General features: G+C 53.5%; 1 protein-coding gene across 1 annotated transcript in view; it reads right to left on the bottom strand.

Moving 5' to 3' along the window:
- QSOX1 (quiescin sulfhydryl oxidase 1) overlaps positions 1-25,400 on the bottom strand; it is a 39,444-nt gene extending 14,044 nt beyond the window's left edge. Inside the window, exons 1-7 of the mRNA XM_073356568.1 lie at positions 25,074-25,400; positions 16,285-16,385; positions 8,729-8,777; positions 8,154-8,256; positions 5,816-5,906; positions 3,860-4,005; positions 1,259-1,393 (exon numbers count right to left, since the gene is read on the bottom strand). Of these exons, the coding sequence (XP_073212669.1) occupies positions 1,259-1,393; positions 3,860-4,005; positions 5,816-5,906; positions 8,154-8,256; positions 8,729-8,777; positions 16,285-16,385; positions 25,074-25,320 (872 nt within the window). The 5' untranslated portion in view covers positions 25,321-25,400. The remainder of the gene's footprint in view (positions 1-1,258; positions 1,394-3,859; positions 4,006-5,815; positions 5,907-8,153; positions 8,257-8,728; positions 8,778-16,284; positions 16,386-25,073) is intronic.
- Between the last annotated feature and the right edge of the window lie 239 nt (positions 25,401-25,639).

Raw genomic sequence — 25,639 nt, 5'->3', positions numbered from 1 at the left:
ATTGTGGGGCTCTGGGGAGAGTCACCTCAGTATTTGGGCTTTGGTCATAACTTACTGCAGAGTGAAGCAGAGCCCTGGAACCATCTCAGCTACTTACAGAGCCCCACTAAGACCGGTTATCACCTCCACCCTCTCCTGGCTTCCCTGTGCCCCAGACTGTCCCAGACACAGGTGATCCTGTGTCTCAGCAACCCCTGGGTGGCCATCATCTTCATCTGTCCCAATGCCAATGCTCCCCAGAGCCAGGGAATCCAGGACAAGAGCCGCTTGTTCTGGATTCAATCTCCAGTTCATACCGGCACCTCAGTAATGACTGAACTCAGAGCCAGGTTCTTCACTGCTCTCCACTGACCTGGGGTGCGAGATCACAAGCTGCCACCGTGGCCTGCGAGCACTTTCTCCAGTCACCCTGCCCTGCGTCACCTCTCCTGCACTGCATTGTCTCTAGTCCCACCCAGCAGGGTAAAACAGGTGAGGCTTGCAGCACGGCCTGGATGTTGACCGGCCTCAGCTCTGCTGAACGGGGTATGCGTCCAAGAGCAAGTTCCAGAGCAGAAGGTCCCTCTGGAGAAAGCCCCAGCCCCCAGCTCCCACCCTTTCAAACCAGGGGGCCGTCAGCTCCACCGATCACCCCTGTAATGTAAGGGAAGGTGAGGACGACACTCTAGGATTTCATAGGCCAATGCCTGAAGGTCCACTCATAAAAGGCAGACAGTGCAGGCCATGGGAGCACAGCTGCTTCACACGCCCTTGGGACCCAGCATTAATAAGCAGCAGGCCCATCCCATGCTAACTTCAGTGTCTGAATGGTGCCACCCCACACAGAGCACAGCGCGTGGATCTCACCGCCAAGGGACAACTGCACAGAAAAGGGCAGGAAAGGCCCAGCCCCTCTCACCAGATGGCAAGAAGCTGTTGCTGTCTGAGCATCCAGGAGCAGCTGAGAGCAACGAACGAACCCCTGCCCCAAACTGCAATATGGTACCCACGCTCCTCCGGCTCTGCCACTTTGGCCAATTGCTTGCCCCGGCCTTGGCATCATATCCATCATTTCACGCCTACCAAGCTACCCTCCTCCGACTGCCCGTCCCTCTGCTCCCCTTGTCTACACATGCTCCTGCTAGCCAGGCCTTCTGGAGCCTCCCACAGGAAGCATCAAGTTCCCAATGCCGGTCATAATGCTGGAGGCCCAGAGCTTACTCAGCCAAGGGAATGGAGCGGGGGTGCGTGGACTGACAGGAGAGTGGGACCTGCTCACCGGTCTGCAGGCCTCCGCGGGGTGAGGGTCGACTTGATCGGCGTGTCTGGCGCGCTGGTCGGCGCATAGGGGCCTCGCGTGACCCCAGGCAGCCTCCGTAGGAAGTAGGTGTAGAAGGATCGTGCCTCCATTTTCCTGTAGGGAAGGAAATGGGAACACGTGATAGAAGCCTCTTCCACTTGCACAGGGGGTCACCTTTTCACCCCCATTAACCTTTCTATCGCCACGAACACAGCTGCCTGCGCCCCTGAGGTATGTCACACGCAGGCAGGAGGCCAGACATCTCCTTGGGGATGGGAGTGGAGTTCCTGGCATAACAATGTGCGCTGTGCCCATCTGCTTCCATATACACCGGCAGGCCCCACATGCCCAGGGGGTCTCCTCGGGTGGGAGAGTAGCTGCACAGTTCGCGGTGTGGCCCCAGGGCGCCCCCAGCTGGTAGTGACCTCGCTTGAATCACTAGCTCCCTGCTCCAGCTGCCTAGAAAGGGGACGAGGTTCTGTCCCTGACAGGGGCAGAGACATGCAGATAAGCCAGGCCTGGAAGGGGAGGGGTTTGCCTCCTTGGTCTGGAACTGCTACCTCTGGCGCTTCCCACTCCCTGTGCTCAGCCCACGCGCCCCTCCCTACTGCTCCCTTTGCCTCTTTCATCCGTCCGCAGCTATGCCCCTCTGCTCGGCCCAGCCAAGCTCCCTGAGCACCCTGCCTGGTCTCCTTCCTAACATACAGCCAGAGCAGTCCTGCTGCCATCAGCCTGAGCCTGCTCCACACAGCCCCACTCCTCTCTTGGGACTGCCCTCTCTGCAGGGCAGGGTCTCTGCTCTCCGCTCCTCCCACCACCTCTACAGACACATTCTCAACAGCCATCAGCATGTGCCCTGAAGCGTCTGACAAGGCAGAGCCAGCACCTCCTCTGACTGCCAAGACTAGGGACCCACTGGCTGCAGTGAGCGTCCCTAACGGGCCTCTGGCCGGGGGAAGGGAGAGCACTGGAAACCAAACCATCTATATAAAGAGAACTCAGGTTCTGACTGGGCACCGCGTGCGTTCCAGGCCAGCTGGCATGAGGAAGGGCATGGCTCTCATGGGGATGGGCAGCCCCAGTTCACGCAGCCATTCCCCCAACTTCTCTCTATCCCTTGCAGCCTCTTCCTCGCCCTTCTGTGGGGAAATCCCCAGTTCTGCCAGTGTGGGTTTTACCCTCTTGGAATCAGTAACGCCCTTTAACCTGAGAGCTGGGGGTACGGATGCACTGGGATCTCTGCAGGATAAACCCAGCCTGGCAGCCAGGGGACTGTGGGAGGTTTTGCTGTCTCACAGGACAGCTTGGCAAGATGGAGGGAGCAGGGGGTGGAATGCAGGACTCCCTACTTAACCCACACAGAATGAGCAAAGCTGTCAGGCTCTGAGAGAGGCAGCGGCAGGAAAGCCCAGGAGAGCCAACAGCGAGAAGCCATCGCTTTCCGCTCTTTTTTCACAGCCCGATGTTTGCCCGCAAGCAGATGGTGGAGAGACAGCATCGTCACAAGCAATTTTCCCCTCCACCAGCTCCGCGGCAAGGAAACAATGACTCTGCTCTTGGGTGAAGCTGGCATCATCAGAGAGCAGCCCTCCTCCCGTCAACCTGGCTCACTCCGTCCCCCGCATGCCAAGCAGCACAGACAAGCTTTGCAAATGCCATGCTTCCCACTAGGAAAGACTCCCTGCTTGGCTATTACCCAGGCAAGCAACCCCTCTCCACGACCCTTCCTAGGGAAGCCACAAGTGTCTGTTTGCCCCCTTGTCCCACCACACTCTTCCCTGAACTGCCAGCCTGACATCAATCATCCATCGAGGGTGTGAAGACACCATCTGGCTGCTGTTACACGTGCCATTCAGGAGCAGGAACCCATGAGAGGGGCTGAGTCCCGGTGCTATTGTTCTCTGCCAGCATTTCAGAACCAGCCATTGTCTGGTTCCTAATGAACTTTTCCGCAATTAGAAAACCAAGAGGGAGGAGTGGAGTGGCTGACTGAGGCGGGGAGAAGGTCAGGGACAACTTGACTCCCTGCCAGATTTGCAAAGTCCACTGATGTATTCCCCAGCCAGCAAGACACCTGCAGGCTGGGCTGAGTTTAGAGGGGCTTTCAGCCGTTTGTAGCTGTAGCTTGTGGGGTAGTCTGGGGAGGAAAGCCACACACAGCATCACAAAGCCACATCCAGTGTCTCAACAAGGGGGAGCAGCCCAGAACAGGCAGGGAAGTTTGGAGATGGGCAGCTCCTGGACAGGATTCACACCCCATCCCTTAGGGAAGGGTCTCATGGAGTTTAGCAGAGAACAATATTCTCTCGATAGACTATTTCGAGCCAGAACTCTCCGGCCAGGATAGGAGAGGAGCTGCCATAAAACCCTATGGGTTTTATCCCTATCAAACTCCACAAGATCTCTCTCTAAGGGCCATGGGTAGGGGAATCCGCGCACAAGCACCGAGGTTCACACTCCCAGCTTCAGTGCAGCTAATTCCCTCCATCATCAGCCCCACAGTGCCAGGATTCATCCTCCCACTGCTTAGGTACAGGGGGATCCACCACCACGTCTGGGTCGCAGCAGGGAAGGACTCACACAGGGATGCGGCTGAAGGTCCCATTGTTGATGAGCAGGAAGCCGGAAGGGAAGGCAGTCACGCCATACTTCTTCACTAGCTCCTCCTCGCTGCTCAGCACTCTCCGGACAGCGACGTTCTCGTACTGCAGCATGTCCAGTGTCACCTGCAAGGCAGCACGCTCCATGGGTTAGGCTAACTATGGAACAGAACGTCCCAGGGCCAAGCCCGCTTACAGCGGCTCTCTCCTCTGGGGGGTGGCATGGGACGCTCATGGCTGCTCCAGCCTCCACCAGCAGGAGTCGGGACACAGCACTGAGGGAACACTTTACGCCTCCCAAACCATTGTACAAACATGGCCTGACCCTCACAACAGCCCCGAGAGGTGGAGAAGTAGGATCTCCATTTTACAGACAGGGAAGGTGAGTCACAGGGAGACTCAGTGACTGGCCCAGGTCAGTGGCAGAGCCAGGGCTAAGTTAAAAAAGGTGAACTTTCCCTGAATGAATGATGCCAGGGATTCCTGGCTCCCAGCTCTGTGCTTGACCCGCCAGACCATGCAGTTCTGGCTACAGGAAAGCTCACCACTACTTGAGCCTTAGCCTCACCTAACTGCAGCGCGTGGCACTTGATGGCTATGGAAACTGGAAGGGATATAAAGAGTCAAGGAACAATTAACATCTTTGTATACGAACTCCTGAGGAGCCCAGGGCGAGAAGCAGAACTCGCCTCTCCACCCATCTACTCGGACTGTAAGCTCTTTGGAGAAAGGGTCATCTTTTCACTACATGTACATACAGCACATAATGGGGCCTGGTGACATGATGGGATTAAAATAGATCATTGTTGCGGCCACTGTTACACAGTTGCAACAAATCTTGTACAAAATGTGTCATGTGAGGTGTCAATGGAAAAGTTATGGCTTGCTGAATATGATTATCCTGTTTGTATGCATGTATCATTTTGGTGTCTGAAGTTATGAATACTGACTATGTACCAGTATTTTAAATGTGTTTGCTCCTGTGGAAACACCCACAAGGTTGTTAGTTTACATCCAGTCTGGTCAGCACATTGTGAATGGACTAGTCAAGTTGATGGCCCACTGAAGGACACTTGCCTCACACAACAGGCCATAGAAGAAGCTGAGGATGCATCAGCCAGAATATGGGTAATGGCTGCTCTGACTCATTGAAGCATGCAAGGACATGTGACTTGCTCCTGTGACCCTGAACTTCATCTTGTGCCTGGACTTTTCCACAAACTAAGACTGAGAGTTTTCCCTCCACATGGGAGAAAGTATAAATAACCCTGGTAGCCTCTCCCATTTGCCTCTTTGCTACTCTGAACTATGGACTTACACTAACAGAAGCATTCCAACCAATGGACTGAGGACCTTCCAATCTTTTGGATGTTACCAGAGACTTTATAAGCCAGAGTTTATTCCATCCCTGCTACAAACCTGATCCAAGAACTTTGCAATGAGTGTATGTATTTGATTCCTTTGACCATTTTTACTCTCACCCCTTTCTTTTCTCTTATAAATAAACCATTAGATATTAGATACTAAAGATTTGGCTACAGCTTGATTATTGGGTAAGATCTGAGTTATAAATTGACTTGGGTATGAGACTGGTCCTTTGGGATCAGAAGAACCCTTTGGTTGATTAAACTGGTTTTAAATAACCATTCATCATAAAGCCTAGTGTCTGGTGGTGAAACAAGGGCTGGGATACCTAAGGAGGCTGCATTTCTGGCTTCTGGTTAACTAGTATGGTGAGACAGAAGTTTACTTTTGTTACTGGTTGGTATATCTTATGGAAGAATAACCACCAGTTTAGGAGTGAGTCTGGCCCATTTCTCAGCAGTTTGTCCTGAATCCGGCATCCTCAGCTGTGACCCACTGAGGCACGGTGACAGGCCACAACCCAACCTGATGCTACAGGAATACAAATACTGAACCAAACAACAATGCCCACCTCTCTTCCCACAAAGGAGTCGTTCGCTTCGAAGATCAGTGCCAGGTACATGACATTGTTTGTTTGAAAGAACCCACGGATCTCCTCTACGCTACAGGAGGAAACAATGAGGCATTCTCAGTGACATGGAGTAAGCAGGTGAATGCGCCAGCCCCAGCAGCTCCCTGCCAGCACAGCACACAGCAGCTTGGCAAAGGGTTGGGTGTTTGCCCTTCTAGCACACAGCTGAACCCAGCTGGATTTGTTGCCCAGGTAGGTGGCCGAGATCAGCTCTGCTTATCCACTGTTCAATTCACATGGAGCTTGCCGGCCTGGTTTTCTGCTTCACTTCACTGGCTCTATGGTAATCTGCCAGGGTCAGCCAAGGAACAGGAGATGGGAGACTGTTTGTGGAAGGACTTGAGGTTAGAACCCTATCTAATGTGAAAGCCAGCATTGAGACTAGAGCCAGACCGGTTTAATCAGGACACAGATCGGGTCACATTAGAGACAGCCTGAACCCTAACTCTGAGCCCAACACTCCTGCTCTTGGGTAGTGGGGTTTAAAATGAAACCCCCAATTTCCCCTGTGGGGCATCAGACGGTGGGGAGAGCCGGAACATGAGGTTGGAATGCTGGAGTTTGGCTGGGGTTCATTTCCCCATCCACACCTGTGGCATTTGATTAACTCTGCCTGTGGCTTTGCAGTTTTTACTTGGGGGGGGGAGGATAAGTGCCTACAGAGCATCAAGAGGTGCAGTAAATCCACCTTTGCCGAGGAGCAGCGCTGTGCATGGCACAGAGTTTGAAGCCGGGAGAGAGCAGGGGTACAGAGACGCATCTTTGGAAGCAGGGGGCCTTGCTGGGGTGCAGCCTGGAATGCTCAGACAGCGGGGAGGAGAGGGTAGACAGACACCTGCAGCGTGGTGTCTAGCACCTGGTCAGGGGCTATCCTCCTGCTCCTCCATTGAAATGTGGATGGGGATGGCTGGTGGGCAGTGCAGCTCAAACCCTTTTGTTTTGTCCAGCCCAGCCAGGCCCAGCCCAGATGACTCAGACCCAGGAAGAGCCAGGTCAGTCCCCTTCACAGGCACAGAGGAGAGCGCAAGGATGTGGTTACCTCTGGAAGGGGTGTGTGTGTGTGCTCACAGACTTCCCCCGGCAATCACCAGATGCAGATCTGAGGAGTTTCCTTTTCATCGCTGATCTGCAAGCTGCCTGTCTGGCTTCACAGATCCATTTCTCTCTCCTGGTTTAACACCTTTCTCCACTGCCACCAGCATTAACAGGTTGTAGCCACAGGGGCTTTCCAGCGGGTGCCCCGCACTGAACTGTACAGCAGAGTCCTGGCTGCTCTCTAGGTCTGGCAGGTAAGGCTAAACGCTCCCGGATCTTACGCTAAACGGGCAGGACTCAAGCCAGGGCTTTCAGTCAGGGAGGAGCCAGAGGGCAGCAGTGACTCCAGGTTGCAGGGCAACTTTAGGATCTAAGGACATGGAGGAAGACCAGGGACAGCAGTGGGCACGGCACCTCTGTGCCACCAGCCATTCCGCCCCCCAGCCATGACGTGGACCATCAACTACCCCAGACACGTGCAGCCCAGGGGAAAGAACCCAGCCTCCTGCTCCAAACGCTCACGGGGCATCTGTTTGCTGTGGGCAACACTAGGGCTCATCTGCCCTTCCCAGGCCGTCAGCAGATCTCATTCGATACAGCAGAGGCCACCGACATGTCCCCCATACAAGCAATACAGGGCATGTCCTTCCCCCGGTGACGAATAGGAACAACCTCCACAGCAGAGTCGTAGTTACATGCAGCTGTGTTAGATACGAATCATGGGAAAAAACCTTGCAGGTAATGGAACCCGCCCCACACTGACAGCTCTGGACGCGTCACACGGGGAGATACACGAACGTTACCGAGGAGGCAACTCAAAATGTCTGTGCCCATTAATCCCTGGCTAAACAGCTGCCCGCCTCGTTTGGTCCACGTGCTACTATCACAGTCACTCCAGTTAGTCGCTCTGGCGCCAGGCCATCAGGTCTGCTCACACCTGTGCAGTGCATGTCACTGTCCTGAGAGTAACCGGGAGCCTCCTTGGGATCGCCTAGGCAAAGTCTCCAGCCCAACCCGCAGGAATTCAGTTCCACACAATGACAGGGATTGAACCAGGGCAGGCCCTTGAATAGAGTCATCATTCACATGCGGCAGAGGTCTCAGGGCAGGACTGCTCCTGGAGGCCCGGTTAAGCATGAGCTCATTCCTTGTCGTTTCTCTCACCCCAAGCCCCCTCAACACACTCTCTCACACACACAAATACACAGAGTTACATTCTGCTATTATGTCCCTCTCCAATAACCTGGCTGGTTCCAGTGGTGGACAGGCAGGTGGCCACGTCTCCTTGTGCATCTCCAGGTTGGTGATTATGCTCTGCCTCAGGTTCTGAATGCTGTCCCCAGGATCTGTACGGGGAACAAAATACACAGAGCTCACCACCAAAGCACCATGCACAAAAAGCCAAGGATTGTACCCAAGGTAACAGTGACCCATCCCAACCATGCTGGACCCCTGCAGCCATAGCAGTGTCACATGGAGACTGAGCACTACTGGACCATACTGTACAATATATCTCCAACCCACCCTGGCAGCCCCTCCAGTGGCTGGTTCGTGGCGCATGGTAGAAACATCTCTTTTGCAAAGTTTGATATGCCTTATTCATTTATCCCCTGCCGGAAGATTCCCTGTCATGAGTCATCCTCCACCAACACCTCTTGCCCTCCCACCCTCACCTGGGGAAACCACTCGCTGACCACACCCTACTCTAGAATGCAGCAGGTGCGCAGGCCACAACGGAAAGGAAACCGCCACAGCACGGCGAATTCCAAAAGGGGAATCCAGCAAGGATTAAAGAGCCAGGAGGTTTTGGATACTCACGGAATATCTTTGTCCCGTCCTCAGGGCTCTTGGAGAAGGCCTTGAAAAACTGAAAAGAAACACAAGAGAAGAGTGTCTGCAGGATCATCTGGAGAACATTTAACAACATTCATTGCAACCCACAGAGCACTGGTGCGGCTGCATGGACCAGTGGTTAAGGCAACAGACTGGGATTAAGGAGGTCTGTATTCTATTCCCAGCTCTACTACCAACTTGATGGGTGATTTTGGGCCAATCACTGCCTTTCTCTGCCTCAGTTTCCCCATCTGTAAAATATTTACCTGCTTTGTAAAGTGCTTTGAGAAGTGGGACTGAAGAATGCTATAGAGAAGGTAAAGCTTATTACTTTCCCAAGTGAGTTTAATCATGCCTAATAATACTACCTAGCTCTTATATAGTTTTTTCAGCAGTAGATTTCAAAGCATTTTACAAAGATCAGTACCATTATCCCCATTTAAAAGATGGAGAAAGTGAGGCACAAAGCGGCAAAGTCACTTGCCCAAGGTTACCCAGAAGGCCAGTGGCAGAACCAGGAACAGAATCCAGGCCTCCTGGGGTCCCAGTCTCATGCTCCATCTACTAGGCCTTGCCAATTTATAAAAGGTCTCTAGGCACCTGCAGAACAATCATTAAAACAGGCACAAACCACAATAAATAAATCGACCCAATACAGAATCAATGAAACTCCCCAGACACAAATCTGCTCAGCAGCCTACCCCATCTCCTGGAAAATGCCTCAGGGAGCAAACAGATCTTGCATCTAACCCTGAAGGGCAAACCCACATGCTGGCTCTGTCAGACTAAGCAAGGGGATGGGAAGGAGGAGCGGGCATTCGAGAGTCAAGGTCTCTTCTCCAACTACCATCCAGACACACGTCTTGCAACCTTCCCACCAACAGCCCTCAGAATTCCTATCTGGGGGCTGTCAACAAGTCTGTCAGTGGATCTGGCCTGCAGGGATGGTGCACAGGTGCAAAACTCTTCTTGGTCTCCCCTCTCCAGAACTTCAAGGTTCTCCCTTGGTCTCCCCTCTCCAAAACTTCAGGGTTGCCCTGCTTGGCCAATTCTGCAGCACAATGAAAGTTAAAAGCACGTCAGATGAATGACATTTAATACCAAGGTCAATGGCAGGCAGGGTTCTGTGCCAAAGTACATCATTCATCTTCATATTTCAATCAGGGAAAGTCCACCTTTTTTAATTCCTCTGAAGCAGACAGAATTCCCAGCTGGCTTCCCTGGGGCACTGTGATATGCAGAGATTGTGCTGCAGAATTTACATCACCTGGCTACAGGGTACATCGGATCTCGGTTATAGATCAACCCCAGCCCCATGAATGGCACCCATAATGGAATGGCTTGGATGACCAGGCTGTTTGGAGTGTGGGCGTGACATCTCCCAAAGGCCAGGCCTGCTCTGGAAGTGGGAAGCCATCCTTTGTCCTAGGCGAAGTCCCATAGTGCAGCAATGCAGTCTGGAGAGGACAAGTGCTCTGCTCGCTGCGCTCAGTGCAAGCTCCTCACCAAAGAAGGAAACAAAGAGCGCTCTCAGCTGCCACCAAGCAAGAACAATGGGACCCTTCAACAGATCCTTGTAAAGGCAGGCAGACTACCCCAATCGATAGAGCAGTTGCCCAGCCAGTCTGGATGTTTTCCCTAGACTACCAGCTTCTCCAGGCTGACCCTCTGCCAACTAGCCCTTGTCAGAGCCCCACTCTCAGCTAGACAGCGGGGAAGCAGAAATCACAGCCTGTCTGGATCCAATGAGTGAAAGGGGCAGAGCTGAGTGTCCCCAACCCACTGTCGGCATTGCACGCTAGCTCTGCCTCCCCCGGGGCCTGGTGTGCACGCTGGCCGGGGGTATGGATCAGAATCGCTTATTGCAGGGGCAGGGCACAAGCGTGTGCCTACCATACGGGTGGCAGAGGAGGGATCCTTCCATGGAGGAAGATGCCCTATCCCAGCCTAGGGCTCCTGCCCTTTCCAGGAAGCTCTGTGAGGGTTCAATACGTGGCCATGTTGCGTGTGCCGGCACCAGAGCCTGGAACGCGGCAGTCGACTGTGACAGGGACGAGGGAGCCGCCGATGCTCCCATTGCAGTTATGGCGTTGGGGAGCATGGGCAGCAGACCCCACAGCCCAGCCTTGCTGCGGGTGGGGGAGAGGTCGCCATCCTGCACATGCCAAGGCACTGCAGCGACATCCCCACAATGGCTGTGTTCAGCCAGGAGGAGAATCGCCAGGCTCAGCCGTGTAAGGGTTGCAGCCCATTGGACCTAGCAGGTCCTGGACAGGGAGAAAGTCCTGCTGTTGGAGGAGCCAGCCAGGCTGACTGACCAGCTGCCTGTCAGCCCTGGGAATGGCAGGTGCGTGAAGCCCTGCCCTGGGACAAGGGCCGCAGCAAATTGGCAAAGAACGCAACGATGCCTCCAGCCCAGAGGAGGGCTGTGCCAGTGTAAAGGCTACAGCTCCACATGGAGGAGACGAGCCAGCCACTCAGGCTGCTTATCGGATGCAGCAGCACCCCTGGAGAGCTCAGCCCCCTGAGCACAGCAGCAAAGGGCCAGCAGGGCAGGTGGGAGGGTTGGCACACGGGGGCTGCGTGGGAGATAAATGCCCACGCTCTCCTTTGGCCAGGGCCCAGGAACACAGCCAACCTCATACAGCTGAAGACCTCCCAGCCCTGGGGATCATTCATCCTGCCTCTTTGCTAGTCCCTTTAAAGCCTGCTCTATGCAGCCATGGCAGGATACAGGCCGCCCCACAGTACGGGCTGCAAACAGTCACGTGCCCTCTGTGTTTGATGCCAGCTGTGCAGCCTCCCCCCTCCCTCCATGCAGGCGGGGCAGCAGGATCAGTGAAATCTCATGGCAAATGTTTGCCAACCAGGCTGGGCTGGGAGTGAAAGCTGTTTGCAGAAGGTGCTGTGGAGGGCGGGGGGAGGACGACACAACACCAACCCCGCACCAACCAACAGCCTTGTAGAACTGCCACATCAGCAGGTCCCTCTGGGCTTTGGGAGCCTTGTTGAAGACAGGCTCTAGCGCTGTACTTTGGGTCAGGCGAGGGGATTAGCCCATCAGGCCCATTCCTGTGGCACTTGAGGTAAGGGTCATTGCTCCAGCACTCGGTTCTACCCCGTCAACAGCCAATTAAAGTACCCAGCGGACTGAGGGGTCTCACAGGACCCCCCAGAGCGGAGAGCATCCCAATCCCTACCTACTAATTTACCCCTAGGTTTGGAGCTCTTTTTAGGCTGATCCCAGGACTGTAATTACCCCAGGAGTCCGGGAAGTTTCTTTTTCCAGCCAGCCACAGAAAGGAACTTTGGGTGAATTTTTACAGTCACCCTCTTCTTGGCCACCAGCCCAGCCATAGGGCTCCCCCAGTCAAAGCTAGGGCAGGTAGGAGGCAGAGGTGGCCCCCCAGGTATGCAAGATGCTGGGGTTAGTGCCCATTATTACGAGGCCTGAGATGGCTCTTGTGCATCTGCCGTTTACCACACGCCCCGCGCCAGAGGGAACAGAAAACCAAACCAAAGGGACTTGACCTGTCATTACAGACCCAGACATGACAACTCTCAAATGTGAGATTTTTTTTTCCAACCACCTCATTCTTTATTGAAATGATAATCTTGAGTGGCTACCTCTAGATGGCTTACTGCTTCCAAAACTTGATTGCTCACTCTGAATTTCTTTGAAATGCTTATTGAAATAATAAACAAAGAAGCTCAGCAAACAGACTCATTACCTTGTTAGACTTTGTCTCTTTTAAGAGGTGTTTCTGTCAGGCCCTCTTAATTGTTGCTTAACTATTCAGACTTCTTTAGCAGTTGTAAGGTGTATAGCTGGTACACCCGACTCCTTTAAACTTAGAATTTGATGATTGAATAATTTATTAAAATAAAGTTATTTTTGTAGTAATATCTGTGGGTTAAAGGTCACAGATCTCCACCAGCGAGGGGGATACATTAGCGCTCCCACAGCCACTGCCACAGGTGCAGCTATACCAGGGGGAGATTTTCAGAAAAATACAGCCCATATTTCTTGAGCTAAAGTAGGTGATGTGCAAATTCCCAAGTTGCTGATCCTTGATTGGAGCTGCTGATGGCTCCAATCCATTGGCCCGAACAGAAGTTGGAACAGACCCTCACTTTGTTATCTTTATTGAAGGAAAAGGGCTGGAAACTAACTTAAAAAAATTTAAAAAAGCAAAAAAGAGATCAGAGATTCTCCTTTACATTTTGAAATTTCCCCAAAGCAGGAGAGCCCTAAGAGGGGAGTTCTGCTGGCCTTAGAGGCAGGTCTCTGAAGGTACAGGCCAAGGCATTTAAATAAATAAGCTCTTTTGGGACTAAGTCTGTGATTATAGACCCAGACATGCCAACTTGCAAGACACGTGATTTCTTAATAAAATTAAGCCTTACTCATCATCTCATGATAGAACTCTTCAATTTCAGGATTTTTTTTTCTTGGGGGTCACCTGCTCTGAAACAATGGAGGCCTGGCAGAGATTAATTACTGGGCAGGAGACAGGCAGATGTGGGGGTGACAGCACCTGCAACAGGGGCCAAAATCACCTTATCCAGTGCACATGGCAGAGCAGGCAACACTGATTGTCACATACACACACCCTGGGGTTGGGTGGGGGCAGACGGGACAAAAATCAAGAGATTGATCTGAAAAACACATCTTTAAAAAAAAAAAAAAAAAACACACCTCATGGATTTTTTGGCCTCTCTCATGATTTCTGAGCTCTTGAAGTTGGCAATCCTGCAGACATCACACTGAAACATGACTCACCACACGGCTGGGGAATGGAGGGAATTGCTAGCTGCGGGCATTGAGTTGGCCAAATTCTGCCGAGCTGGGAGTGAGTGTATATGGGGGAGGAAGGTAGATGATGGCGTGAGGAGCCTGACCCCGTCAATGGCTCCATGCTACTGCACAAGGCCCGGAAAGTCAAACTCACCAGTCTGGTTTCACCACAGGGTTCATGTGCACCTGGGAAATGAGTGGCATTTTGAAACATGTCAGCTAACACGTTTGAATTAACATATTTCTAAACACCACTCCAAGCCCACCGTGTTAACATTCACATTACAGTGTATAAAGCCCTAGGATTAGCCCAACCAGCGAACATTCTTAAACATAATTGTCTTTGTCTACACTAGGTGCTGAGTAGTGTTTACATACCATGTTTGAATACCCCACTCATCTTCCCAGTGTAGACAAAAACACAGGCTGTTTTCACTGTCTAAAAGGGAACGAGTGTTAGCGATCCTGCTGCAAACTCCTAGTAGAAACAAGGCTCTTTAATTTTACTATGATGTAGCTAGGTGAGGTCAACCCCAGGTGGAGGGCGTACTGCTGACCTCAGCCAGCTACATTGCACTAAAAACTACCTGTCCCTTGTCTCCAGCAGGGTAGCTCCCATGCCTTAGTTATCCCACTGTCAAAAATCCCACACACCTCTTTGCCTGGCAAAGAGACAGCCAGAGATTTTGGTCCAACCGTGACTCCAGCTAGCTGACTGCCCCTTAACTCAAGTTTATGACTGGCTACTCATAGTCGTTAAGTGTTCGTTTCAGGAGATCTGACCAGGAACCAACACTAGGGAATGTCAACCCTGAAGTCTGGCATCTTGTTAGTTAGCTGGCAATCAATTTGCTTGGGTTACAGCTCAGCCAAAGCAAGCTCACCAGCTAGTGCAGAAAGTAAACAGTAAAAAACAAGTCACAGAATTCTTCCGGCTTCAAATAATCCAAAGGGTCACTGGAAACACACTGATGTTTGCTGAGAAGGACTCACTGACACTGTCTCTTTAAAGGACTTTGCGGGAACTGCACTAGGTCTGCCTCAGGAAACGTTTGTGGCAGAAGCATTCGAAATGGCCATATGCTGTATTCCCCTTTGCACCAGATCAAAGGCACCACACCGTCCTCCCAGCTGGAATGGATTCAGGCACTTAGAGTCCCCGTTCCTTGGGAAAGGAACACAGCCAGGACAAGAGTCGTGCTGGGAACTTGAAGGGAGGAGGAGCGGGGACATTCTGATGGAGTCTACCAGACTCTGGTTTTGCTCTCCCTTACTATGACCTCAGAGACGGCTCATTACAGGGAGTCCCCAACAGAAATGCAAGAAAGAAAAACGGAGGGTACCTTTTACTACTCTGGTGCCATTCTCCTGCCCTGTGCATGTCTGGGCACTGTAAAACTAATAGTTAATATTTAAGCCCTGCATCTGAACTCCAAGTTATGGGAATTCATTGCCTGTTAGCAAGGCATCTCCGAGGCTTTTGCATTATTGCTTATGTTGGACTGGGCTTTGTTTGCATGAGGAAATATTTAAATTATATATGTTTACACAATTTCTGCTGGGCGCGGGACCAAGGGATGGAATCGCAATTCGACTGCCAATAACAACAGAGCCACCCAACATGGGAAGCTCTCAAAGCACTTAACAAATGGGAATGAAATCGCACAGCACCCTGGCAGCCTAGGGAATAGACACAAAAATTAAGTCACTTGTGGCAGACCCCCATGGTACTTTTTACAAGAGTTGAGGTGTTAGCTCCAGCCTCCTGGCCAAATTCCTCTGTGCCTCACTACATTCTGCCTGCCCAGATCCCCACAGCAATCTCACTCGGATATGGTATTCTTCACTGGCTGTTCTAGACGCCGGAGAAGGGATGCTGTCCACGGCTGAACAGCTGCTGTGTTTCACTCCAGAGGTGGCTGCATTTCAGTGCTGGGTGAAACGATTCCTACGTGTATGCCCAGGAATGTATTTGAGGTGCTATATAAACCGATGCAAGGTCAACATTCAGCTGAATTGACAGGGAGAGGAAACAATTAAAAAAACAGGAATAAAGGAGAAGGAGAAGCAGGAGAAGCCACAAGAATAAAGTGCTCTAGGAGGCACAGAACACATCTCATACAGGAGTTGGTCCTAGAGCCCTGGGTTCAATTCAAGGCTCACTCCTTCGTCAGGGGCAGCGAGCTGCACATCTGGGACAAAAGCCAGCTGGGCTTCAAGTTCAAAAGGTTGCTGATTCCTAGAAACACACCAGTCAGGTTTCCCTCGTCATGCCACTGCCACTGTCTTACAGGGACAGAGAGATTGCACACACAAAGGGCTCTTTTCCCCGACTGGTGGTGGTCAACACTCCGTATCCCAAACAAACACTGTCTGCACTAAGATAAACAGGATGGGGGTGGTTTCAGATGGCTTATGGCCAATGCTGCCAAAACCAAAACACAGGCTGAGACCAGGACCACAGTAGAACTGATCGGGGGCCTCCTGGGGTACCAGCCCCATGGAATGTCACAAGGTGTGTCTACACAGCATTTTGGAGTGAGCCTCCCTGCTCCCACGGGTCCTCCCACCCCCCTGCTAGGCTTCAGACCCCGAGACTCTGTTCAAAGCACTCCCTGTGCAGGTATTTTTAGAGCATTGGTGCGAGCCCCACTGCAGAACGCTGAGTACACACACCCCTACAGACTGAAGCTGGACCAGCTCCGCTTTCCTGCCACTCCACTCCAGCCTGTGCTCACTTTACCTTCAACGTTGGGAACCCAGTTATCCCAAACTTCTTGCACGCTTTCTGATTGGCTATGTCAGCACAGTTGACGACGCCGAGGTTCACCGCAGGGCTCCATTCTGAAAGGACACACAGACAGACAGACGTTAGCGGACCTGAACCTCCCACTCCAGTCCTGGCCACTCTGCATTGAGAACAGGAGCAGCCGCTGGGGAGAGCTAACTCTGAATTCAAGTGGCAGCTTTTCCCCGAGAGCCTGTCACAGCTTCACTGCTCATGGGGAGACCCCCAGCTACGCCAGCCCCAGGAAATGGGGCAGGAGCCACTAGGACATGCTAGACGAGGACTAAGTTGGAGGAAGCCTCTGTTATACCATAGCTCACGGGTGAGCAAATTATGGCCTGGGGGCTGCATCTGGCCCTCCAGACATTTTAATCCGGCCCTCGAGCTCCCGCCGGGCAGTGGGGTCCAGGGCTTGCCCCACTCCATCTGGGGAGTGGGGTCGGGGGCTTGCCTTGCTCCGCACGGCTCTGGGAAGCAGTGGCATGTCCCCTCTCTGGCTCCTACATGTAGGGGCAGCCAGGAGGCTCCGCACGCTGTCCCCACCCCAAGCGCTGCCCCCGCAGCTCCCATTGGCCAGGAACCACAGCCAATGGGAGCTGCAGGGGTGGCACCTGCAGATTGGGTGGCACACAGAGCTGCCTGGCTGTGCCTGCCCCTTGGAGCCAGAGGGGGAACATGCTGCTGCTTCTGGGAGCTGCTTGAGGTAAGCGCCTCCCAGAGCCTGCACCCCTGACCCCCTCCTGGGCCCCAACCCCCAGCCCTGATCCCCCTCCCACCTTCCAAACCCCTCAGTCCCAGCCCGGAGAACCCTCCTGTATCCCAAACCCCTCATCCCCAGCCCCACTCCAGAGCCTGCACTCACAGTCGGAACCCTCACCCCCCACACCCAAACCCCCTGCCCCCACCCGGAGCCCCTCCTGCACCCTGAACTCTTTGACCCACCCTAGAGCCCACACCCCCCGCTGGAGCCCTCACCTCCTTTTGCACCCCAACCTCCAATTTCGTGAGCATTCATGGCCCGCTATATAATTTCCATACCCAGATGGGGCCCTTGGGCCAAAAAGTTTGCCCACCCCTGCCGCAGCTACTGCTCCCTACTGCAATTACATAATAGACAGCTGCCCTTCAGTGTATTGGAGTTGTTTCTACTTCTATCTCACTCCCAGACACTGCTGAGGACTGCATAGACTTCCAGCATTACCTACATATCCCTTGTGAGCAAAATCTTGCTCTTTCCACTTGGAAGAAATGCATTATGGGTAACCCTCCAAATCTTTCCCACAGTTCCATGGCCAGAAGCTGAATTCTATCCTCTTCCATTGCTAGAGCACTGCTCATCCCAAAGCACTTTCAACACTCATGCACAGGACCTTTAGAGCCAACAGTGAAATTCACGGTACAGCATGGCAGCCGTTTACCAGTGCAGAGTAAGCACAGAAGCTTAGGACAGGAAGCAGAGCGGCATGCTTTACACAAGTCAAACCACTTCATTTATATAGGACCAGGAATGCGCAGGCCACTTCACAAGCAAATGCTGTGGGGGTATTTTAGGACTGGCTGAATGTAATGCTCAGAGCTGGAATCCAGTCAGGAGACTGGGGCTCAAACCCCTTTTCTTACAAAAAGTATTCATGTGGAGAGCGGGGGAGTCAGGAACTCAGTTTTCCATCTCTCCCACCCCACTGCCCGTCTAGCTGTCCAGTGACCCAGCCACCATGCTGAGGCAGTGTTGAGATGCTCACCTAGGAACAGTGTCATCAACAACGCTTCCTGCAGCATCCGGCCTTTTCCTCGGAGGGCTCATCTCCAAGGACAGCCCAGGCCCACTTGGCTTGCCAGCCACAGTTTGAGGGTTGCAGGGAGTGAAACATGAAAGCATTGCAAAGAGGTGGATAATACCACATTGCACGTGTGCACTTGGGGGCTGAGAGCTGAGCAATTCACGCTGTGCTCGGCATTCCCCCCACCCGCAAACTGGCATCCTCACTCTGGCCCCCAGCATCTTCTCTCTGGGCTGCAGTCATTGGGTGAGGATAGGGACCCCAGAACCAATATACAGCTCAACAGAGCTCACAGCTTCTCCCCCTCCCAAAAGAGAAGCCCCCTAGACTTTGCAGAGACAGGAATCCCACAGTAGTCATGGGTCAGCGCAGTAAACTCACAAGTCTCATCTGTGGGCAAGGTGCCAGGGAGGGAGAACTGGGCCCTTTTGTTCCAGGGACCTTGCCTCCTCCACTCCAGGCACAACAAGGAGAACGCCCTCCTGGCCCTTCACAGTGGCAGGCTGAGCAGACGATCCTGGGAGACCGGAGGAGGAACACAGGGGAGAGCAGCTCCGGCCTGGTGCCAGGGGCAGAGCTGGGCAAGGATCCAATGTAGAGCTGTTAATCCCTCTTCCATAAACACTGTGGCTCAGAGGCTTCTCTGGCACCAGTTGTGAGCCCAGAACACTCTCTCACCCTCCCCACATGTTGGCACAGGCAGGTCCCTACTCCCCAACGCATAGCAATGCTGTCCTCACTCAGACAGGCCAGCTCCAGGGTCCATCTCACAGTCGGTAGTGCACAGCTGCTCCATCCATGCCTCTGGCTCCTCCTGACATCATGGCAAGTAGCCCCCGCGCGTTTGTTTGAACAGAGCATCTTGCTTAGGAAACTAGACCCTGCATTCACCTCTGGAGACCCCTGGGGATCCATTCTAAAATGATGCTTGACTAGAAAAAAATCCACCCTCCTGAAAACTCACAACTCAGCTCTTCTGAGCTGTGAGCAGCAGCCAGATACTTGCAGGCGCCTTCCAAGCACGTCTGCACGGGACAGCCCACACCTCAGAGGGAAGCGTATCTGACTGATACAGCAACTTCCTCCATTTGCTCTGGGGTCCGGTCCATGGAACATGCTCGGAAGGACGGGAACAGGAGCCAAGAGCTCGGAGGTGGTGGCCACAGCAGGGATGGAATACAGTGGCATCTATTAGCTATTCTTCTGGCCATTGCAACCAGGTGGCTACATCAGCTAGTGTGGTTGATATGCAGGAGCTCTGGCAGGGACAGAGGTGTTACTGCAGTGCAGGACAGGCAGCCATCAGCACAGGTCACACGGTACTCTTACTTGTGCCAGCCACACAAGAGAACACTGTGCAACAACACGGGGGGGGGTTGGAGTCCAAGGGAAATACCAGCCCCAGCCCCACCCCACCCCCAATATACTCCAGCCCTCAAATCACTGCACAAGTGCCACTTGCAGCTCTTAATTTAAGAATCAGTTCTCTGCATTTACTGTCGCAGCAACCCCTGCTGGCCATTTGAGGACAAATGCAGTGCTCCAAAAGGTGCCCGCTCCCAGCAAATGAGCACACTGGCAATGATGCTGCTATCTGTGCTTGAAGGAGCAGGGCAGGTGTCAAGGCTCATGCAGACAGTTCCACAGGGCAAGGAGGAGCCAGAACCAGGGTTTGGGGCAGGTTGCCCTTTAGTTGCACACCCAGGCAGTGCCGGGGTGCCGGGAACGTTCACATCCTTTACTCTAGTCTCTCTCTGCAGAATCCCCAAGATCCAAAACGCAACATCCCTTCCACACAGCACTGAATAGATCCCAGCCATTGAGAGCTTCCCTCCTGTCCCCACAGTCTGCTTCTATTCAGCTCCTCTGTAGCCATGCTACAGCTGCTACACAAGGACTGTGTCGGGGCTCACTAGAAACCATCCTGGCATGCACACACTGGCCGTGGAAGCTGGCCTCACAATCAGACTGAGGGGTGTTTGCCTCTCTCTTATTGTGTGCTGCCCTGGGGATGATCCATTTGAAAGCACAGGGCTTTCCTTCCAGGTGGGTTTCATGCTCCCCGCCAGTGGACATAAAAGGCTCAGCTCACATTAAGGTGGCAGATGGTTTAACACACATTTTGGGTGGAGAAAGCCAGGAAAAAGCAGCACTAGCAAGAGCCAGGCTAACACAGACAAGCGCTGTGTAAGCTGCCCTTATCCTGCAACACCCCTGAGCTCTCAGACGTCTCCGCCAAGGCAGCTCAACTCTGACCTGCAACACCCCTGCTATTCCGGTTATTCCAGTGCTGGGCTCTCATCCCAGCTTTGCCAATGCACCTCAAACCTGACCTGCAGCACTTGCTCCTATTTCCCTGCTGGGATGCAGATCCGTCAGGGCTCCTATGTTCTGATCAGGGCTTAGGGCAAGAGGCATGGAAAGACTTCCACGTGAGCAGGCAACGGCAGGGCTGTGGGGAGGAGACACGTAATGGGGACATGATGGAGACATATTAAAGCATAACTGACACAGAGCAGGTAATCAGGGGGCCTGCTCATCTAACCCAAGAACATGGGGATGATCAGTAACATTGAAAGGCAGCAAAACTAAAACTGATCAGAGGAAATCATGTTAAAAACACAATTAACCCGTGATCTCACTACCACAAGATCTCATTGAGGCTGAGAGTTTACCAGGATTTAGAAAAGGCCTGGACAAGCGGACAATATGGCTGAGAACATTCAGTTACATTAGACAGGAAAAATTAGAAGGGCTCTAAACTCTCAGGCCTCAGGACGTAAGTCAGACATTGCCTGGTAGACACTAGAAATTAAGTTCCCCTACAGGCAGGATATTCTGTAGTGTCCGTTAAGGGGATTCCTGCTGGCCACTGTCAGGGACAGGGTAGTGGGCTAGATGGGCTACTGGTCTGACAGCTTTATGTCTTTAATTCTCCTGAGGAAAAGTTTCCAACTGTAACCTGCTGCATGACAACTTTGTGACGTGGGGATTACAAGGAAGCAAAACTCTTCCCCACGTGGGACTTAAGGGGACATTTACCAAGGCACAAATGGGATGCAAGCACCCAACAGCCCTTTTGAAAATCTCCCCCTAAGCCAGATTGGAGCTCAGGGCTTCCCAGGTGCAGGGAAAGGGGAGTGTATGAATTGCACTGATCAGCTGAGAAAGGGATTTGGGTGGGAGAAACACAAAAGAGAAACAATTCTCCCCTCCCATCCAGGCAAGGTCTCTTCATACAAACTCTCCATCACGTTTTCATACGACAACCCAAGATGGATTTGGCAAGCCAGGCTCTTCCCCACTCCAGGAGGTTTCACTTTAAAGATCAGCATTTGCCCAATTAGATTCATGGAGATTTTCCAAGTCTGATTTATGGGCTTCTGCAGCCATCAGCGAGCAGAGACAAAATTCTCTAGTGTCCTGGCCTCTCCTGCCAGAATTGAAAAGGGGGAGGAAAAATTGCAACGACAAGCAAATCCAGTGAGGGGCTGCAAGGGGCCAGAAGCTCCCTGCTTAGATTGTATCAGTGCACACCACCATTGAATGCTGCACTAAAGGCACGTTTGTACCTCTTCAGCCTTGGCGTGTGGGTGTGTGTACTTCCTTCAGCTGCATGAGCTGGGTTTTGTCAACACACGTCAGAGGGGAGGCAAACATGGGTGCATAGTGAAGACTCTTCTGTGATTACATCAGCAGGAGAGCTCTGCACAGTGTGTGTGTGACGCCCTGCTGGCACAGAGTCAAATACAGATTTTTGGGCCAATGGGAGGCCATGTGCCCACAGCACCCAGAGTCATCAATTCCAAGGCCAGGAGGAACCACTGTGATCATCTAGTCAGGCCTCCCGCATAACACAGGCCACCAGCACATGGCTCCTTTCCCCGCTGCCCACAGGACACCAGCCCCAGTTGACAGCCGTCATCACTAAGTGTGTTCCTCCAGACAGGGTTGAAGGGCTGTGAACTCACCCCAGAGAACTGCAATCAACAGCATCCTCCTCCTCTCAGCTCCAGGCATCGGAAAAGCATGTGCAGCCTGGGGCGTGAGACCCTACTGCTTCCATCCCAGCTCACAGGATCTGGCCTTCCCATGTCTGTTTGTCCCCAGCCCCGGGCATGCCACTGTGCAGGAATCTTATCTGGAGCATACTATAGAGGGGTCCAGAAGGTACAGGCAATTACAGCAAAGGGTCCCTAAATGATGCTCCGAGGGGGACCAGTTACTGGAAGTTCAATCCCTATGGTAAGGTCACCAGAGAGACATGGCTGGCTTACAGCATCAAGTCACAGGCTGGCCCACAGCATGTGGGACCCTGCTCTGTGTAAGCCCAGATCCCATGCAAGCTTGGCAGCGCATGGCCCACCCTACCTCTCCCTGGAGGCACATCTGGAGAGGAAAGCAATAAGTCAGTGTGCCTCTCCTCTTCTCGCAGCCGGGGACCTCACTGTCATTGTGGTTAAGGCATAGGAATGGGAACCCATGGATCAGAGGCCTGGCCCTAGGTAGCTGTGCCAGTGGCTGGGCGATCCTGAGCACCACGAAGCCTCTGACAGGTTATCCCTTCTGAGAGCCGGGAATAATGCTTCCCTCCTGTGGATAAGGAGGGCTGGAAGCTGAATCCCTAACTGCTGAGGAAGCACTTTGAGATCCCCAGATAGGAGGAAGCAGAGGGAGTGAAAGGCCGTTTGATCCTAAAGCTGGTCCTAGCCACCCCATTATCATAGCATCATAGAATATCAGGGTTGGAAAGGACCTCAGGAGGTCATCTAGTCCAACCCCCTGCTCAAAGCAGGACCAATCCCCAATTTTTGCCCCAGATCCCTAAATGGCCCCCTCAAGGATTGAACTCACAACCCTGGGTTTAGCAGGCCAACACTCAAACCATTGAGCTATCCCTCCCCACTTATGGCAAGCTCTCCCCAGAACCTTCAGGGCAGTGCACACGGGAAGTGTTGAAGAGGCCTTCAGGGGGATGACAAGGATCTCGAAGATCCCTCCTGGCCTCCCACTAAGTCACACAGTCACATCAGCGCTGTTCCACCAGCGTCTAGAATCAGGGTACAACACCAGAAAACACCTGTGAGCATGAACCAACACTCTTGTCATCCAGTTACACAAACCTCAGGCTGTAATCTCATCACCAAGGCTGCATAGTCTAGTACATAGGTAAGGGAGTTCTACTCACAGCTCTGCCACTGATTCATTGAGTATCCTTGGGAAGACCCTTAGCCACTTTCCCTCAGTTCCTTGATCTGTGCAATGGGGATAATTATAGTTACTTACCTACCCCACAGCAGCTGCAAAGATTCAGTGCTGGGAAAGCCCTTGGAAGGCACAAATGTAAATCCTCCTCCTATCTCACATACTAAGCATGGCCATGCCAAGCAGATACTGAGACCTCTAAGGAAACAAATGCGCTGTAGGAAGTGATGTGAGTGGCTTCCCCATTGGCACGTTTCCTTTTGAGTCGGTCCTGAGCCATTGATACCCCAGCATACTGCTAGGCTGCACAATGCTAATGCCTCTCGGGTGAGACACAAAATGGGTTGTCTGAGCTCATGGCACTTTGGGGAAGAATAGGGGTGTTTCTTACACTGGAATTTGGCCAGAGTATCTACAATTCCCTCTGCACATTTCAAATGTCCACAATATTCTTCACTTCCTTCCCACAACTGCCATTCAGTGCCACTGCAAATTTCTGAACAGCTGTCACATTCTGCCTGCAGGGCGGCTGCTGCACTCCAGTGGCTAGTGGAGTGATTCACATGCCTCTAATTGGGCAATCAATTACAATTGTAAACACACCTTGGGATCCCTCAGGATGAAAAGTGCTCAGACCCCATCTCCCTGGGCTGCAGGCCCCAAACATCAGAGAAGGGACCAACTGGGCAACTACTATGCATCCGATGAAGCGAGCTGTAGCTCACGAAAGCTTATGCTCAAAAAAATTTGTTTGTCTCTAAGGTGCCACAAGTACTCCTTTTCTTTTTACTAAGCACCAATTCATCAGCTACTCATTGATGGAGCCACCTGTGGCAACAGGAGTTGTCCCAGCCCATGCTCAGGCACAACTCAGCCTTTGATCTACAGAGACTCTATCTGCGACCTTCAAACACACACACCCATTGCCCAGGGCAAAAAGCCAGTGGGGAAAAAACCTCCAATTCTCCCCCGCTCCCTCCCGTAGCTCCCAGACCCAGTCTGTATTAGGGCCTCACGTGATCAGATCAACACTTGCTGGCCTCCTCCACAGCCGGCTAGAGAGTGCCTGAGCCCCGGGGCAGATGAGAAAGGAGCCACAGCGTTAGAGTTAACCCAAAGTCACAATACCAGAAGGAAAGCCTCCGTGGAAAGTGATGTAGCTACAACGCAGAAGCGAAGCGAAGCAGGAAGAGGCTTCGTTTGTATGTGGTTTTTTACAGCAACTTTAGGGAAGTTGCTCAACTAACTGCTCAGCAACGGGCACTAAAGCTACAGCGCAGAGTGCAGCTGGGACCGGTCAGCCACGCACAAGAAACGGACGCTGCAGGGGAAGGCCAGGCGGCCTCCTTTCCGCACTCTGCAAGTGACCCGGAGCAGGGATGCTACAGCCAAGGGTCTGGGAGAGGCTCCGGGGGAGGGGGAAGGGACGAGACACACACACACACACGGAATTAAGAGGGGAAAGGAGTGTGGGCGAATGAAGATGCCAGGGGGGCAGGGAGAAGGCACAGCGATAGCCAGAAAGGGGGCTGAGGGTGCAGAGAAGAGAAGCGAGGACTCCGGAGAGCCGGGGCAGGGACCGAGAAGGTGGGTGGCAGAAAGGCCACGGGGCGGCCCCAGGACAGTGTGGGCCCTTTCGATGGGGAGGGGCCCAGGGCTGGCCCGTGGCAGGTGGCCAAGTGCCCACGCTAGGGGGGCCAGGCAGAGGGCAAGGGCTAGGGCCGGGGGGAGCGGGGCTGCGGTGGCCCGGCCACTCACCCTGGATGTCGGCGGCCAGCGCCCGCCAGGTGGGGGCGAAGTGGACGCAGTGGCCGCACCAGGAGGCGTAGAACTCCACCAGCCAGGCGCTGCTGGAGTTGAGGACTCTGCGCTCCAGCGTGTCCACCTGCAGCAGCACCAGCGCGTCGCCGGGCGAGTAGAGGCCGCCGGGCTGCGCCCCGGCCAGGGCGGCCGCCAGCAGCAGCAGCAGCAGCAGCGCGGACGGGGGGCAGCGTCGCCCCGCCATCTTCCGCCGGGAGCCCGCCGCACAGTGGCTGCTGGCCGGGCCGCGGGGGAAGAACTTTGCGGCCGTAGCTGCCGCTGCCTGTCCCTGGCCGGCGGGGGCGGAGCTGCAGGCGGGCCCCTCCCGTCCCCGCCCCTTTGTTGCGGCGGCCACCCTGGCCTGGGCCTGGGCGCGCGCGTTCAGCCTCGGGGGGGGCTCGGCTCAGCTCCCCTCCCGTCCAGCCCCCGCTCCACAGCCAGGGGGTCCAAGGCTGGCTGGGCGGCAGCAGGGGTGGGGAGCCGGGCAGGGCTGCCTTCAGGCATGGGGACGCCCGGTACCTGGA

The sequence above is a fragment of the Lepidochelys kempii genome, chromosome 8 (assembly GCF_965140265.1).
Source record: "Lepidochelys kempii isolate rLepKem1 chromosome 8, rLepKem1.hap2, whole genome shotgun sequence".
Classification (NCBI taxonomy): Eukaryota; Metazoa; Chordata; order Testudines; family Cheloniidae; genus Lepidochelys; species Lepidochelys kempii.
The sequence above is the reverse complement of the archived record's forward strand: the minus strand, read 5'-3'. Positions and strand labels throughout refer to the sequence as shown.